This window comes from Mercenaria mercenaria, chromosome 16, assembly GCF_021730395.1.
Source record: "Mercenaria mercenaria strain notata chromosome 16, MADL_Memer_1, whole genome shotgun sequence".
In the NCBI taxonomy this organism is placed as follows: domain Eukaryota; kingdom Metazoa; phylum Mollusca; class Bivalvia; order Venerida; family Veneridae; genus Mercenaria; species Mercenaria mercenaria.
The window spans coordinates 45,526,458-45,543,565 of record NC_069376.1 but is presented as its reverse complement, the minus strand read 5'-3'; the positions used below and the strand labels follow the sequence as shown (position 1 = coordinate 45,543,565).

The following is a 17,108-nucleotide window of genomic DNA, read 5'->3' as shown; positions in this document are numbered from 1 at the left end:
TTTCCAGCTGATGGCTCTCAAAGGAAAATGGTCAGAAAAAATCGGGTTTGCCATTTCTGTGCAAAAGTGTTTGCCAGTCCATTTGCTTTGAGACGACATGCGCTCATTCATACTGGAGAGATGCCATTTAAATGTGAAGTTTGTCAAAAAAGTTTCAACCAAAAAGCTCATCTAAAAGTGCATCAAGTTACTCACTTCAACCTTGGATAAATATCACTTTTAAATGGTTTATCAAATTGTGACACTAACGAAAAAGTGGACTTTTTCATTGAAGTACAATATATATTAGAAAAACAATGGGCATATAAAATTTACTAAGTTATTATGATAAATAAAGAGGCATCATATTGTTACAATACTGAGATACTGGAAAGATGCCATTTAAGTGATGTGTGGGGAAATTATTTAGTAAGAAAGCTTATTTTGAAGTCTATCAACATACACAATTAGTTATATTAGAAAGGGGGAGATAGTAAATATGTAGATACTGAATTTTAAGATATTCTCAGATTATGTAGTTTATGACAAGGCATTAATTTGTATTGCAAAATAAAGGATTGTAATGCTATATAGCTGATTAATTGAGCACTGTTTAAACTTAAAAAGTTTTTTAAATGGAACTGCTGTTCAGTCAACTTGAGTCTGCAGAATTGACAGTTCCAGTTCATGCAAATTTTTTTGCATTGTTCTGCTCAAATGTTTCATAAAAGGCCTGGTGGTGGGGCTACTATCTGGTACAGGATACCTTGTTGGGTTCTCAAGTTTTGTAGCTAATGTTGTCTGCTGATCATATTGTAATGCTAAATTATGCTTACCTTACTTGAAATGTGTGCATTGTTTGAGATTGATTCGAGATTATTTTCCATTTAGTCATGGCAAAATGAAGAATATTAAAAAATGCATAGGAGAGCTTACTTTCACTCTTAGCAAAATGCTAGGAATTAGTTTCGTACAGGGGCCCTTTGGCACCATCCACTAGCCTCTCAAAGGCACTGCCCTCCTTATCCTCTCTTCAGCTTTCATATTTTCCTTCTTCAGTAATTAACAAAACGGTTGTCTGCTTATAAAGTCACTGTTAGAGATAGATTATAGTACTTGACTTGTTTTCTTCTGCTGTTCTTGGGTCGAAATTTAAAGCATCTTTTCCCCCATTTTTAGCTCGACTATTCATAGAATAGTAGAGCTATTGGACTCGCCCATGCGTCGGCGTCCGCGTCGGCGTCCGCGTCCCGATTTGGTTAAGTTTTTGTATGTAAGCTGGTATCTCAGCAACCACTTGTGGGAATGGATTGAAACTTCACACACTTATTCACTGTGATAAACTGACTTACATTGCACAGGTTCCATAACTCTGTTTTGCTTTTTTTACAAAATTATGCCCCTTTTTTGACTTAGAAATTTTTGGTTAAGGTTTTGCATGTAAGCTGGTATCTCAGTAACCACTTGTGGGAATGGATTGAAACTTCACACACTTATTTACTGTGATAAACTGACTTACATTGCACAGGTTCCATAACTCTATTTTGCTTTTTTACAAAATTATGCCCCTTTTTCGACTTAGAATTTTTTTGTTAAGGTTTTGTATGTAAGCTGGTATCTCAGTACTCACTAATGGGAATGGATTGAAACTTCACACACTTGTTCACTGTCATGATCTGACATGCACAAAGCAGGTCCCATAACTTTATTTTGCTTTTTTACAAAATTATGCCCCTTTTTCAACATAGAAATTTTTGGTTAAGTTTTTGTATGTAAGCTGGTATCTCAGTATCCACTAATGGGAAAGGATTGAAACTTCACACACTTGTTCACTGTCATGATATGACATGCAGTGCAAAGGGTCAATAACTCAACTTTGCATTTTACAAAATTATGCCCCTTTTTCAACTTAGGAGTTTTTGGGTTAAATTCTTATATGTAAGCTGGTATCTCAGTACCCACTAATGGGAATGGATTGAAACTTCATACACTTGTCCACTGTCATGAGCTGATAAGCACTATGCAGGTTCCATAACCCTATTTTACTTTTTTACTAAATTATGCCCCTTTTTCGACTTTCTTATTCATTCAAGCGACAAGGCTGTTAAATAGTCGAGCGTTGCTGTCCTCCGACAGCTCTTGTTTTTTTGACAAGACTTCCACTCTACATGTTCTTCTTTTATATATATTTATATTCCTGCTAAAACTCAGTACCTATGTAAACTATACCACTTGGAACACAAAACAATGTGTTAAAGTAATTTTTAGCTCGACTATTCATAGAATAGTGAGCTATTGCACTCGCCCATGCGTCGGCGTCCGCGTCCGCGTCGGCGTCGGCGTCCGCGTCCGCGTCCCGATTTTGGTTAAGGTTTTGTATGTAAGCTGGTATCTCAGTAACCACTTGTGGGAATGGATTGAAACTTCACACACTTATTCACTGTGACAAACTGACTTACATTGCACAGGTTCCATAACTCTATTTTGCTTTTTTACAAAATTATGCCCCTTTTTCGACTTAGAAATTTTTGGTTAAGGTTTTGTATGTAAGCTGGTAACTCAGTAACCACTTGTGGGAATGGATTGAAACTTCACACACTTATTCACTGTGATGAACTGATCTACATTGCACAGGTTCCATAACTCTATTTTGCTTATTTACAAAATTATGCCCCTTTTTCGACTTAGAAATTTTTGGTTAAGGTTTTGTATGTAAGCTGGTATCTCAGTACTTACTAATGGGAATGGATTGAAACTTCACATACTTGTTCACTATCATGATCTGACATGTACTAAGCAAGTCCCATAAATCTACTCTCTTTTTTTTCAAAATTATGCCCCTTTTTCGACTTAGCAGTTTTTGGTTAAATTTTTGTATGTAATCTGATATCTCAGTATCCACTAATTGGAATGGATTGAAACTTCACACACTTGTTTACTGTCATGATCTAACATGCACTGTGAAGGTCCCATAACTCTACTTGGCATTTTTACAAAATTATGCCCCTTTGACTTAGCAGTTTTTTGTTAAGTTTTTGTATGTAAGCTGGTATCTCAGTATCCACAAATTGGAAAGGATTGAAACTTCACACACTTGTTCACTGTCATGATATGACATGCAGTACAGAGGTTCAATACCTCTACTTTGCATTTTACAAAATTATGCCCCTTTTTCAACTTTTGTATTCATTCAATTGACAAGGCTGTTGAATAGTCGAGCGTTGCTGTCCTCCGACAGCTCTTGTCTTCTGTGGTATTACATATTTTATCAAAAATAACGCTTTTACTTTGGTGCCATTTCCTTTAAATATGACTTTCCCTGCCAAAAGGCCCTGTCACCATTCCCAACACGAAACATAGTTTAATGCAAGTTGTGTGCAAGAAAATGAAAACAGTGCAATCTCTAACCTTTAGCCTGCTGGCGGCAAGTGTTTCTTCCTTTGTGACCAGTGCAGATCAAGATCAGCCTTCACTTACGGGCAGGGTGATCATGGTCTGCACTGTTGGCTATTCAGTCAGTAAATTTTCAGTGAACACCCCTTTGAAGGAACTGGCACTGCCCAAATTGAATGATGGACCAGTTCATATTAGAAATATAGCAGGTTAAAGATAAAAGGAACACTGCTGCGAGATGTAAAAATGTGTTTGTTGTGTAGAGGTTATTGACCAGGAGAGGTTAATTTACAATGCATTTTGTTCAGTGGCAAAGAAACTGTTCGCCTTTATCTCTACACAAGTATTACCTTACTCAGGTGAGTGGTCTAGGGCCATTCATGACCCTCTTGTTGTCACTATTAGAGGAAAGTGATATTGCTGCTATCACTTTGCTTGGATTTAAAACATTATTTTGCACTCTTTTTCAAATGATACCAGAGTCTGGGACAAGTGCTGGATTTTTGGAAGATTTAAGCTATAATTATATGTACATATTTTCAAACCTTCATAGCCTCCAAAGCCCAATGTCTTACAGAAAATCTGTGTATATACCGCAGATTCCCATGTATAATACGCACCCGTGTATAATGTGCACCCCCTGAAATCCTGGGAAAAAAACATTTTGGTCAGTTTTGAGGTGGATGGAAAACTAAAGCAGAGCACATCGACACCGGTAATTAAATTTATCTCCGCGGCGGAGAGCAGCATCGGTCTCGCGCTACTGTCAATTTTTGTTTTCTCGAAAATAAAACAGTAAAATATTGTTATATTTGTTGTTTTACCTTTTTATGCCCCCAAAGGGAGGCATATTAGTTTTCAACTGTCCGTCCGTTTGTTAGTTTGTTCGTCACAACGTTAACTTTTTGCATGAAGGCACTTTACTCGCGAACCACTGCACCCAGGACTTTCAAACTTCACATGCTGATAGTACTTATTGAGTACACGACCCCTACTGACTTTGGGGTCACCAGGTCAAAGGTCAAGGTCACCAGGTCAAAGGTCAAGGCGCTGCGGGGGGCATTTGTCACCATTAGTGACAGCTCTTTTTTAATTAACTATTTTGAATAAATAAATAGCAGTTGATTCAATGTTTTGGAATGGTATCTTTCAAAATGACATGAGCTTCTCAATTCAAACCGATAACAAAAGGTGTGATAGTCTTTCAGTTACGATCAAATAGCCAGTAATATGGGCAATTAACGTGTCACCTCGTATCAATTTTGTTGTTCACAGTTTGATCTCGGTTAAAGATAATACTCGATCCTTAATTAGTATCATAATTTTTGTGATTTATTAATATTTCTTTCATCAAAATACTTTTAAATTTATATGAAATTAATTTTGCATGAAAGAAAAATAAACCATTCGATCTTTCACGGAACGTAACGGCAATCTTAGATTTTAGCGGTGATAGTAATCGCGGGGAGTAGTTTCCCTTTACCAAAATGGCGAACATCAGTAACAAAACTTGTTTTGAAGTTGGAAAATTGTCTATACCTGTGTACAATGCGCATCCACGATTCGGGGGTGGTCCCGGGGTAAAAAAGCTGCGCATTGTACATGGGTATCTATGGTAGTTGAAAGCAGCTCAAGATCCCAAGAGTATCCCCACACTGATAACTGTGCAAAAATAACAAAAAGCAAGCCGGAATTTTTATGTCTGTTTCAGCCAAATAGAAAAAAATTCCATTGTTGATAGCCCCTTCTCTCCCGATTTCTATGTGTTGCAATACCATAAAGTCTACTCCTCATTTAAATGGGTCAACAGTGTTGCTGTACTTATAAGATAGACTGGCTCAGTTTATAGGTTGGTCAGGGTTACGGATATATATTGTATTTGCCATCGAAATATTTCTTTAAAATGCTTCTTCCCCTTCAGTTTTGGAACCGTCCATGTCTACGAACCACGTTCGTTTATTTTATGAGGAGTAGTAAGATGTTGCAATATTGTTGATCGGTAAAAGATGTTGAGTATTGTGATAAATTTACACAAAATTATTAGGATACTATGTGGGATTTGGATGTTTATAAAATTTATTTATTAGTGATGAATAGTGTAATAGAAGTGCTTTGTGCTTTATGGGCTATTTTTGTAACAAAAGTGATGTATTTGTGTAATTTGTTCATTAATTTTGTTTTCATTCCAGCCGATGACACCCAAACCAATATGGCCAGAAAATATCGTGTTTGTCATTTCTGTTCAAAAGTGTTTGCCAGCCCATTTGCGTTGAGAAGACATTTGCTCATTCATACTGGAGAGATGCCATTTAAATGTGAACTGTGTGATAAAAGATTTAATCAAAAAGCAAATTTAAAAGTGCATCAAGTCACTCACTGGGATAAAAAAGTTTTTCAGTGAGAAATATATATAACTTGTGTAAAAGTTCAGTTGTTATGCTTAGATACTGAAGGGATGTGATTCAAACTAGAGATTCTTCAACCAAATTCACGTTACGGTACTTCACTTACAGTGAGAAATGTGAGCAGTGAAATTCTAAAATTCTAAATACTTCAAAACCTTTAAATCTTTCACAAGTGGTCCGCCAACCACAACCACACACACAAATGGTCTCCAACTAAAGAATGAGTGCATATTTTTTGTTCAAAGATAATAACTTTTCTATTGCATACATATCTACAGTCTACACATATAAATGTTACGTAAGAATTATGAATTTGTTCAATAGCCTGAATAAGATTGAATATACTGAACTAAATAAAAGAATAAATGCAACGACAGACATGAAATTACATGGGGCATGGAGGGGGAATAGAAAGGAGTATGTAATACGAGTATGTAATTGGTATGTTCACATGGACCATTCAGCTTGTTAGTCATGTTTTTATTGCTTTGATCAGTTAGTTAACTACTTTGTACTCTCGATACTTTGATTACTATTCTGTATGCAGTTGTAGATAAATATTTGTAAGGAATACTGGCAAAAGAATAAATAAAATTGTAACAATCATGTTAACTAGTTATGTTCTAAATACTTTCAAACTTCTGCCAGTGTTAAACTTTCAAGAAATATCCCTTGAGAAATGAAATGATCATCATTTTCTGTGGCACATTTAGTTTTCTGTGTTTCTGTTCAAAAGAGTGTCTGTTCTCAAAACTACAAACCATGTAAGATGGATGAATGAACAGAAAAGTTTTATCTGTGTTTCTGATCAAAAGGGTGTCTGTTCTCAAAAGTGCAAACCACTGAGGTTAGAAGGATGAATGAACAGAAAATAAGTTTAGTTGTAAAGTGTAAGTTTACAACCCTAAGTTCTGAAGACTTCTGTACAGAGGTTAAGTTTTACTAACAGTTTTTATCAATAATCAAGTGTGTCATTTAAGATAGACAGATTTGACAGATTTCTGCTATTAAAAACTATACTATTATGATTAATCTTGTCTTTCCAGATAGCATGCTGTTCAATTCTGCGGGTCCACCCCCTGAAGATCAGGAAGCTTTAAACTTGTCATACAGTCCTTACAAAGCTATATCAAAAGGTCAAAACTTTGACTGTAGGCTGTGTGGAAAATTGTTCAAAACTGCAAACGGACTTCGACAACATTCAGTGGTACATGCAGAAGAAAAGCAATTTCAGTGTGAATTTTGCTTGAAGAAATTCAGTTTGAAAGGAAATTTGAGTAAACATCGTGAAAGGCATTTGACAGGTGGACAAAAATTTAAATGTCAGTTATGTGAGAAATTGTTTTCAACGAAAGGCAACCTCAAACAACACTTAGTTGTTGTTCATGCAGAAAAAATGCTTCATCCGGATCTTATTCACAAGAAGTGAAGTCTTGTAAATTTTGTATTCCATATCTGCAGACTGCATATATTTTTGGTAGACTGTGAGTCAATTTGAAAAAGATTTAGATAGTGGTGCAAGAGTTAGAGTTAAATCATAACTGAATTTCGGAACCAATTTTAAAGCTACTCAATCAGTTCTTTCAACTGTAATATGGCCATTTACTAAGTCAGTATCCTATGGGTACACTTCTAGTTCAGAAATAAGATTTTCTTCTGTACATAGAATTATGTTGTTCAATGCAGGGAAAAATTTGAAATAATTTAGTTACATAGTTTGATATTTGTCTATGTTACTTTTTATATTAAGCTCAATTTGAGCTTTTGTATAACTTTCATATTTCTTATTAAATAAAATGCTGATGACAAATTGATTTTGATTCGTATTAAAAATGTTCAGTATACCTGTCTTGCTTTAATTGCATTTATATGTTGACTTCCAGTAATGATTTTGTCATTTACTGAAACAAAAAAGGTATGTGAATTATCCTGATGAAGGCATCAGCCAAAACTTTGATGCGATAAACTACTATAGACAAAACTTATGCATGTGTTGTTGAAATACCTGCCACTTTGTCATTTACTGACAAATACATTCCAGCTTTCCAGACGGGAGGTAGTGGATATACAGTTCGTCCATTGCGAAATCAGGGAAACAAATTTTACTGGTAACCGTTACTGTTAAACAAAAAAACAGATGAAAATGTCATCTGATAAAGATGCCAGTTTAAAATTGATACTGTTGCTTGCTACATAATGTAATGTTGGTGTATTATAAAGAAATACAAAATGCAGACCAAAACTTTGCAAAGACCTTGTGCTCAAATAACATCTCTTTATCCTAGAATTTCATATTTATCCTTGAATGTCCTTGAAGAGGAAAAAAGTCTTGAAAGTCCTGAAAAATCCTTGATTTTACTTGGAAATGGTAAAGTAAAGTTAAATTATACAACATCTTTGGTGATCTTATTTAAAAAACCCCCAGCTAACTGACTGTTTGATTCTTTCAGATATCACTTCACCCAGTTCAGGACAAACTAAAAGAGGGGCAGGGGGAGGTTCTGGTGGTCATCCCTGCGATTTCTGTGGGAAGAGGTTTCGAAACTTGTCATGGCTGAAACGACATTTGACTACTCACACTGGAGAGCGACCTTTCAAATGCCACCTTTGTGGAAAGGGATTTGGTGTTAAGGGCAATTTGATGCACCATATGGCTGTACATTATGTGACATAATACTTTTAATAACAATGAAAATTTCCTAAAATAAAAAAAGAGTGTCTACATGTTAGTGGATTTTAGAACATTTTAGTTACTGTTGAAAACACTGAGCAGAAAGGAACAAAATGATTTCAGCATGCTAAGAGTATTAGAAGATGATGTTAAAAACTAATTTAGTAATAAGACAAGATAATGTCTGCATAATTTGTTCTGTCTAATATTCTGGAACAGAATGACACCAGAATCTATACACTTTCTGAATAATCAGCAGCATAATATGTCTTAAGGATGGATTCTTGTCAGTGTGATTACTACTATGTCTGGAGTCCATTAAATGATGATTTTCTAATGATGCTAAAATGTGTGAAGGGCATGTAACTCTTCAGAAGAAACTGAATTATTTGTTTAGTAGATAATTACATTGGGAAACTTAATTTCAAGAGTAAGAAGTAACAGTGGTTAGCTATTTGACAAGTTACTGGCTTAGAAATGTTCATGAAAGAATTTTTTTCATTTTTTTCTTTATTTAGACTTCAGTCCAGTAAACACATGGAATATACATGTCAGATTTTACTAAGTGTAGACCAGTGATTTATATGAGGAGGCATTTTATAATGAAAGTTACAGAAATGGAAGTTATTCAGATGTCAAAAATAAGTGTGGTACTTGTTTGCGAAGAGCTGTGTTTGCGAGCAGCTGAAATAGTTATTATATTGACAATGCAGTCTTCATGGAAAGTTACTGTGTATATATATATATAGTGAGAACACTTGTAAAATACTATTAGTTGACCAATTATATTAGTTTATAAAATTATATGTTTCTTTTGTTGAATTACTCCTAATGGAAATGAGTTTGATTTGTCCAAAGTGAAAATTACGCATGAATATCCATCTAGTGATGGCTTAGTCCCATGTTCATAAAGCCTCTTAGTTAAATCTTAACCTTTGCCAAGTTAATTAAATCTTTAAAATGGGCTTGGTCTGTCATTCAATTTGGGCAGTACCATTTTTTGTTCACTGAAAATTTACATACTGAATAGCGAACAGTGCAGAGGCTGATCTTGGTAACCTTTGAAATTCTGATTTCAGTAATTTGTTTCTGCTAAGTTGCTTTATAAAATAATTCGCCCTGATTTGTTTGTGAAATGAATAAATGAAGAAAATTGAAATAGGTATTGGGCTAGAACTTTATTATGCCCCTTTTTGGTTATAGTTCCCACCTGTAATGGATGGCACAATATTTATCCGACTGAGCCCACAGCAAGTGTGCAAATTCCAGCAATCAGTCTAGACCCATACTACCTCTGGAAACAAAGCTAATATATGTTATCACCCAGCTCTGGAACATTATTAGTGTGTATGTCGGTCACAACGGGAATCAAACCTAGGTCGCTAGAATTGTGATCCAGCCTGCTTTCTGTGCCACTAACTCTGAATTGTACTGTTGTATAGGTTTTAAATGTTGGTTGTAAAAGATAACTGTTTCTGGTTATTTTACAAAGTTGCATAATAATAAATGTCATTGTGTATAATCATTTCAGACATGAATACCTCAGTTTTGAACTTGGCTACAAAGGATGGTCATCACTGTATGTTCTGTGGGAAGAGTTTCAGAAATATGTCGTGGCTGAAGCGACATTTGACCAGTCATACTGGAGAGCGACCTTTCAAATGTCACCTCTGTGGGAAAGGATTTGGATACAAGTACAATATGGTGGCTCACATGGCTGTTCATCTCAACAAAAATGACATTTGAATTAACCAATTAGCTAATTATGAACAGAATGATATAGGGTGGATTTCGGATATTTGAATAACCTATTTGTCGGGACAGAATATTCAACTAGGGATTAGAATCATGTTGTTATGCAGGAATATGAAGTTAAGATAATCCAATCTACCAGGAGCATTGATTTTTCACACTGTAATTATTATTTCCTCTGATCACTTTAAGAAAACTAATTACAGTTATATTAAGGTATTAGTCTCACATTACAATTAATGTAGTTTGGGACATATGTGTTGTTAGGAATTGTGTACAATCAGATGTGTCTAACAATGATGGTAAGGAAAGTAATAAAACAAAATATATGCCACATGCATGTTTCACTTCTTATTCAGTGTGATGACTTCCGGTCCATGAAAAAGTATAATGGTTAACAGCCTTTTTGCAGTGATACCCTTGTGCTGAAACCTTTGCGATCAGTGTAGATCATGATCAGCCTGTGATCAAGATCTGCACTGTTCGCCATTTAGTCTTTATCTTCTTGGTAAGCACCCATTTTAACAGTTAATGGTTCTGTCCAAATTGAAAAATGGTCAGGTTCATTACAGAAATACAGCAGGGTAAGCATTGACAAAAATGTTTGTGTTTTAGGACTTGATGCAGATTATACCTGAAATATTTTGAAGTCACCAGTGGCAGTCAGTGTCATCATGTCAGAATTATGAGATCATATCAAAGCATGAAACCATATATAATTATAACCTTGTCTAATAATGATATTCTGTTAATAAATGAGTTTGAAGTTTTGTCAAACCATTTAAAATGTCAGTTTGTTTTGGAAATGGTTGTTACCTCTTGTTTCTTGTTCTGCAGATGTTGTGAGACAGTGGCAGAGAGAAGGTCCGCATGTGTGCAAGATTTGTGGAAAAGAATTTGGTATTGCTGGAAACCTGAAGCAACACATGATTATACATACAGGAGAGAAGCCATTTTCCTGCAGAATATGTGGAAAAGCTTTCAGTCTGAAGGGGAACTTGAAAAAACATATGGCAGTGCATCTAAACTTCTAGACAAATACTAGATTACCTTGGAAAGTACAGTTATATGATTCAAAATGCAGGAGAGAAATGTTAATAAAGTTTTATTTTAAAGATCAGCTATGAAAAATGGTAAAATGATATCAGGAAAATGTGAATATGAATCTACGGTAAAATATGATAAATATTTTGAAAAATGTGAATATGAATCTATGGTAAAATATGATAAATAACAACAGAGAAATGTGAATATGAATCTATGGTAAATGATATTGGAGAAATGTGAATATGAATCTATGGTAAATGATATTGGAGAAATGTGAATATGAATCTATGGTAAATGATATTGGAGAAATGTGAATATGAATCTATGGTAAATGATATTGGAGAAATGTGAATATGAATCAATGATAAATAACAGCAGAGAGATGCAAATATGAGTCTATGGTGTAAAATGTGAAAATTGCAACAAAGCTATGATATATTATTAAGATTCTCAAGAATCTGTGTTTCTGTTTAGATGCTCATTTAAGCTGTATAATCAGCTTTGGTACCTGCTAAAAATAGATCTTGGCATTAAAAGTTGAAAATCAAGTTCCAGTCTAATAATAGGCATGTTTTAAAATTAACTGTCTTTTTTTGGCTAACTGGACTGAATTTAAAGTTTGAGAATATCTATTTTATTACTTCAAGGAAGCATACAGCTGGATCTGTTCTAAAATGCTAAAGAGAGACATAGATATGTTTTGTAGAATTTTCTTGCATATACGGAATCAAAGTTTTGTTTGTTTCATTAATTTCCTGGTTCTGGCAAAACTCTGCCTAGACAATGTAGTGAAGAATTACTGACTCTCAGGTTGTAAATGATGTTTTTTTTCTGAATAAATATGTAAACTCATACATTATTAGAAGAAGTATAAATCAGAAGAAATAGTGAATAAAGTATAATTCCTTTTATCTGACTTCTTCCATTGTTGAGTATGGTAATGCAAAAGAAAGAATCTGTAACTAGTTGTATGTGTGGTTTGGCAATGGTAACTGTTTTGGCTTCAGCAAGAAAAGAAGCTTCTGTACCCCCTTACATTTACCCTCAAGCTGGATTTTCCAACCAGTGAAAGATTCTTAATACCTTATTATTTTAGTTTTGTTTTTTGTTTGCACATATGTTGTGTATGTTGCAAGTTGAAAAGAAATAAATCTAGAAGATCTTTTGCAGCTGAAGTATTCATTCACTAGCATTGTAGCACACTGATTATACGTAATTGAAAAGGCATTGTCTGAATTAAAAGACTAGAATTTTCATCCCTAACTCCAGCATCATGAAACTTGAAACAGATGGTAGATAATAGATTTCCTTTCATATTGCATGCCTTATGACAGAAATGGTTTATTTATAACTAGTGGTTATATATGGATATCAATATTAGTGCTTTGTGAGACCTGTTTTGAAAGTCCCTGTATCAAGTAACTAAGCAGGTTTTGTAAACTATTTTATAGTTGCCCATACAAATTAATTTAGGGGTCATTTTCAAGTGTTCATATGATGTGTATGTTTGTATTTATCTCATTTCAGTCTAAACACAATTGATTCTGTCTTTGCGACCAGTGTAGATCATGATCAGCCTGCACATCTGTGCAGTCTGATCATGATCAGCACTGTTCACCATTCAGTCAGTGTCTTTGGTATGCACCATGCACCCTTTTTAACAGTTAATGGTACTGTCCAAATTGAAAGATGGACAAGTTCATTATAGAAAAGTAGCTGGGTAAGGGTTATTGATCAATTAGTACAGTTCTCTTTGGCCTTGATTATAAAGTGAAACATTTTATTTATTTCAGATATTGACTACCAATCTTTGCTTACATCATACAGTACTGGAACGGGAAGAAATAAACATATGTGTCAAGTTTGCGGCAAACAGTTCAAGAATTACAAAGGACTTTGGCAACATAGAGTCGTACACACAGGATTAAAGCCGTATGAATGTAAAACTTGTGGGAAGTGTTTCAACCTGAAAGGAAATTTAACAAAACACATGATCACACATATATCCCAGTACTCACCTGAAGGTATGTTTTCCAAGGATACATCCAATGTGTGACCATGTTGTTGCCATGGAAACAAACAAGATATAAGAGTTGGTTTTTCGGAGTTGACTACCATCATAGAAAATTATTTTTCATAAACGCAAAAGTCTCTGTATATGGACTTTGGATGGATGACTATAAGCAGGAAATGTTGTTGTTTTTAGTGACTATTTGATGACATAAACATTCAGACTGGCTTGGTAGAAAAGTTGTTAAATTTTTAATATTTGTGTGTTGTAAACTAAAAGCCTTTGATATAAACTTTTTGAAATAAGTTCTTGTAAAGTTTCTGTATAAGGTTCGAAGTGATGATGGAGTGGTGTGATGGGATTTACTTAATGTTTGACATTACATTTTATCTTCTTCTGTTATTCCTCAGTATTCAGTATACATAGTATTACATTTTATTTGAAGCTTTTTGAAGAAATAAACACTCAGTTTTTCACCACAAATGTAAACAATTGTAGGAAAGAATTTTAATAGTGAAGATGAGCAGAGTGAAATTTTGTTGCATATTTTAAATAATGATAAAGACATACAGTCTGTCATAAAAATTGTTTTTAAAAGAGTTTAATGTCATTTAAATTTGAATTTTGACAAAAAAAGTGTAGTTATATTACAAAATATTGGACAGGAACAAATAAAATAAGAACACTTGTAATATATACGGAGAATTGACAAAAATGAAATTGTTACAAGTAATTAAAGATGTTGACATGAGATTTTTGTTGTGTTGACACCCATACTTATTGCTTTATCAAAACGCCCATGATGCTTACTTTGTCGTAACACATATATACTGCTTTCTTCCCTTCTTGCTCTAGAAAGCATACACAATGCATATTCTACATGCCCCAACAAAACACTCATACTGCATACTCCATCATAACTCACCAATACCATGTGCTCCATCATAACACACCCATACTGTACACTCGATCATTACAAACCCATAATGCATGTTCTGTTATAACACACCAATACTGCACACTCCACCATAACACATCTATTCTGCATGCCCCAATATACTGCATACTCCATCATAACTCACCAGTACCGTGTGCTCCATCATAACACACCCATACTGTATGCTCCATCATTACAAACCCATAATGCGTGTTCTGTTATAACACACCCATACTGCACACTCCACCATAACACATCTATTCTGCATGCCCCATTATACTGCATACTCCATCATAAACACATCCTGCATGATCCATCATAACACATGATCCATCATAACACACCACCACTACATGCTCCATCATAACACACTCGTATTGCATACTTCACACTACAAGCTCCAAGGTAACACACCCATTTTGCATGCTTCATAACGCACCAACACTAGATGCACCATCATAACACACCAATTCAGCATTCTTCATCATGATATATTATTCTGCATACTATATCATGACACACCCAGGCTACATGCTCCATCAAACACACCCATATTGCATATTCCTTCAAAAGACACCCATACTGAAGGCTCTATCATAGTGCACTCCTAATGCATAATCAGTCATAAAACACCAATACAACATCATAACAATCATAACACCCATACTACATACTCCATTTTAACACCAGTACTACATACTCCATCATAACACCAGTACTACATACTCCATCATAACACCAGTACTACATACTCCATCATAACCCATACTACATACTCCATCATACCCCACTACTACAATTACTCTGTCATAACACCCCACTACTACATAGTCCATCATAACAATGCCCATGGGAACACATCATTAATTCTTTACAGATCAACATCCAAAGCCTCAAAGCACATTTATATATACTTTTAAGGAAATACCTTTGGAAAGTGGCCCACTGGAATAAAGTGTCAACAATTTGATACAGATTTACATTGAAATTGAAGGTCTTATATTTAAGAAATAATTGATAGCAAAACTGTGTATTAACACTATTTATACACGATGAGTGGTTACACGTTGGGCGTAATAATTTCACAAGGGCGCAGCCTGAGTGAAATTATTTCAAACGACATATAACCGCTCGAGTGTATAGATAGTGTTCAAACACAGTTTTGCTATAAATTATTTCGATTCTAATAGATATGTCTTTTATTGTAAAATTTAGTTCAAATATGATAAAACTGTTCCTTTGTGCATGCATGGGTCCAAATGATAGGTTGACGCACTCCTTTGCTTATACACGCCAGGACCTGAAATGGTAACATGTCTTGCGGATGTGTTCAATTTGGGGGAAAATGATGGGAAATTATTCTGTAAACCAAATAACCAACTCATGTGTTCAATTTGGGGGAAAATGATGGGGGAATTATTCTGTAAACCAGATAACCAATCGATATCTGTGTAAATTAATCAGGACAGTTGTGCATTGTGACATTCTGTTTTAAACTGCCGTTAAGGAAAATATTTGATCAAATTTAAAAGCGCTATTTCTTGATGCCCACTTGACGCTGAATATCATGTCAACTTGATGTCAACATAACATCGTGATGATTTAAGGATTGCTAGTCATATTAGAATTATGTTTAAGACATTATCAACTGAAGCGCATTATTGCAGTAAAATAAAAATTAATGCTTTAACTTATCATATTGTAAAGCCAGAGGAGTCTTTATCTTCTTGTGTTAAAGGTTGCTGACTTTAAACATTTACCCCACACAACTTATACTTTTGCTTATTTGTTCTTTTATTTATATAAAGAGTCCTGTCTTAGTGCAAGAAATGATATTCGGGATTGTCTGCCACCATTAGAAGCTAGAAAGATGTCACATGACCTAAATTGAAATCACTTGAAACTCTGACAACACAACAAACAATACAGGTAGAGTGGTGTAGGATAAATATTAACTGTATATCTAATGATATGTGTATTAAAAGAACAAATAAGAAATAAAACATTCCATTTTACATTTACAGATGAAGAGGATTTTATGGTTTATCCAGACAGAAGTCCAGCAACATTTCGATATGCTTGCAAAGTGTGCGGAAAGCGGTTCAGGTCCAACACGGGCCTCTGGCAGCACAAATTCATACATACTGGAGAGAAACCTCATGATTGTAAAGTCTGTGGAAAATGTTTTAGTTTAAAAGGAAATTTAACAAAACATTTAGTTACACATGTTATAAGTTCTGATACCTTATGATTGTAAAAAAAATAGACAAAGTTTTAGTTTGAAAGGAAACTTGACCAAAACATTACAAGTTCTTATACCAGATGATAGTACACAACTCAAAGAGGACTTTAGTTCAAATGGAAACAATTTCATATCATATGTAAATTAATGGAAGTTATACCCAGATTTATCAAGTTTAGAGGTTCTAGTTACAGTGTGTTGAAGTCTGCTGGTTCAAAACAAATATTTGAAAAAAAGTAAAATTAAGTAAATACTTGCTTAAAATCTAATGTGCAAAGCTGTGCCAACATGTTTTAGATAAGAAAATACTGTGTAAAATATCTTTTATAAATATTCATGATTTTGTATGTTAACTTTTGTTAGCATATTATAACATTCCTGAGATATGAATCTTTTTTTGAATGTAAATATTCATTGTTAGTAAATATTCATGATTTTGTATACATTTTTGTATGAATTTTCATGGATTTATATGAATAAATATTCATAACTATGTATAGATATTTTGTATTATGTATAAATTAAAAAAGTTATATGGTTGAATTTTAGATCTTCTTCTTTTCATTTTGAACTGCTGTATTCAGAATAATGTTGCAGTCAACAACAGTTAAAACTACAGTTTGGGAACCCTGGCGGGGTGGTTAAGGCTGCTGACTTTCAACCACTTGCCC

At 34.3% G+C, this 17,108-nt stretch overlaps 1 protein-coding gene across 8 annotated transcripts in view; it reads left to right on the top strand.

Moving 5' to 3' along the window:
• LOC123539918 (zinc finger and SCAN domain-containing protein 21-like) overlaps nucleotides 1–17,108 on the top strand; it is a 104,059-nt gene that overhangs the window by 27,881 nt on the left and 59,070 nt on the right. Inside the window, exons 5-6 of one of the 8 annotated variants that reach the window (XM_053526921.1) lie at nucleotides 13,041–13,271; nucleotides 16,220–16,888. The exons of 5 other annotated variants lie outside the window; for them this stretch is intronic. In XM_053526921.1, coding sequence (XP_053382896.1) covers nucleotides 13,041–13,271; nucleotides 16,220–16,446 — 458 coding nt within the window. In that variant the 3' untranslated portion in view covers nucleotides 16,447–16,888. Of the gene's footprint in view, nucleotides 1–9,979; nucleotides 10,271–11,037; nucleotides 12,452–13,040; nucleotides 13,272–16,219; nucleotides 16,889–17,108 lie in introns of those variants that run through there. 2 more of the 8 variants (XM_053526927.1, XM_053526924.1) reach the window with 2 other exon arrangements.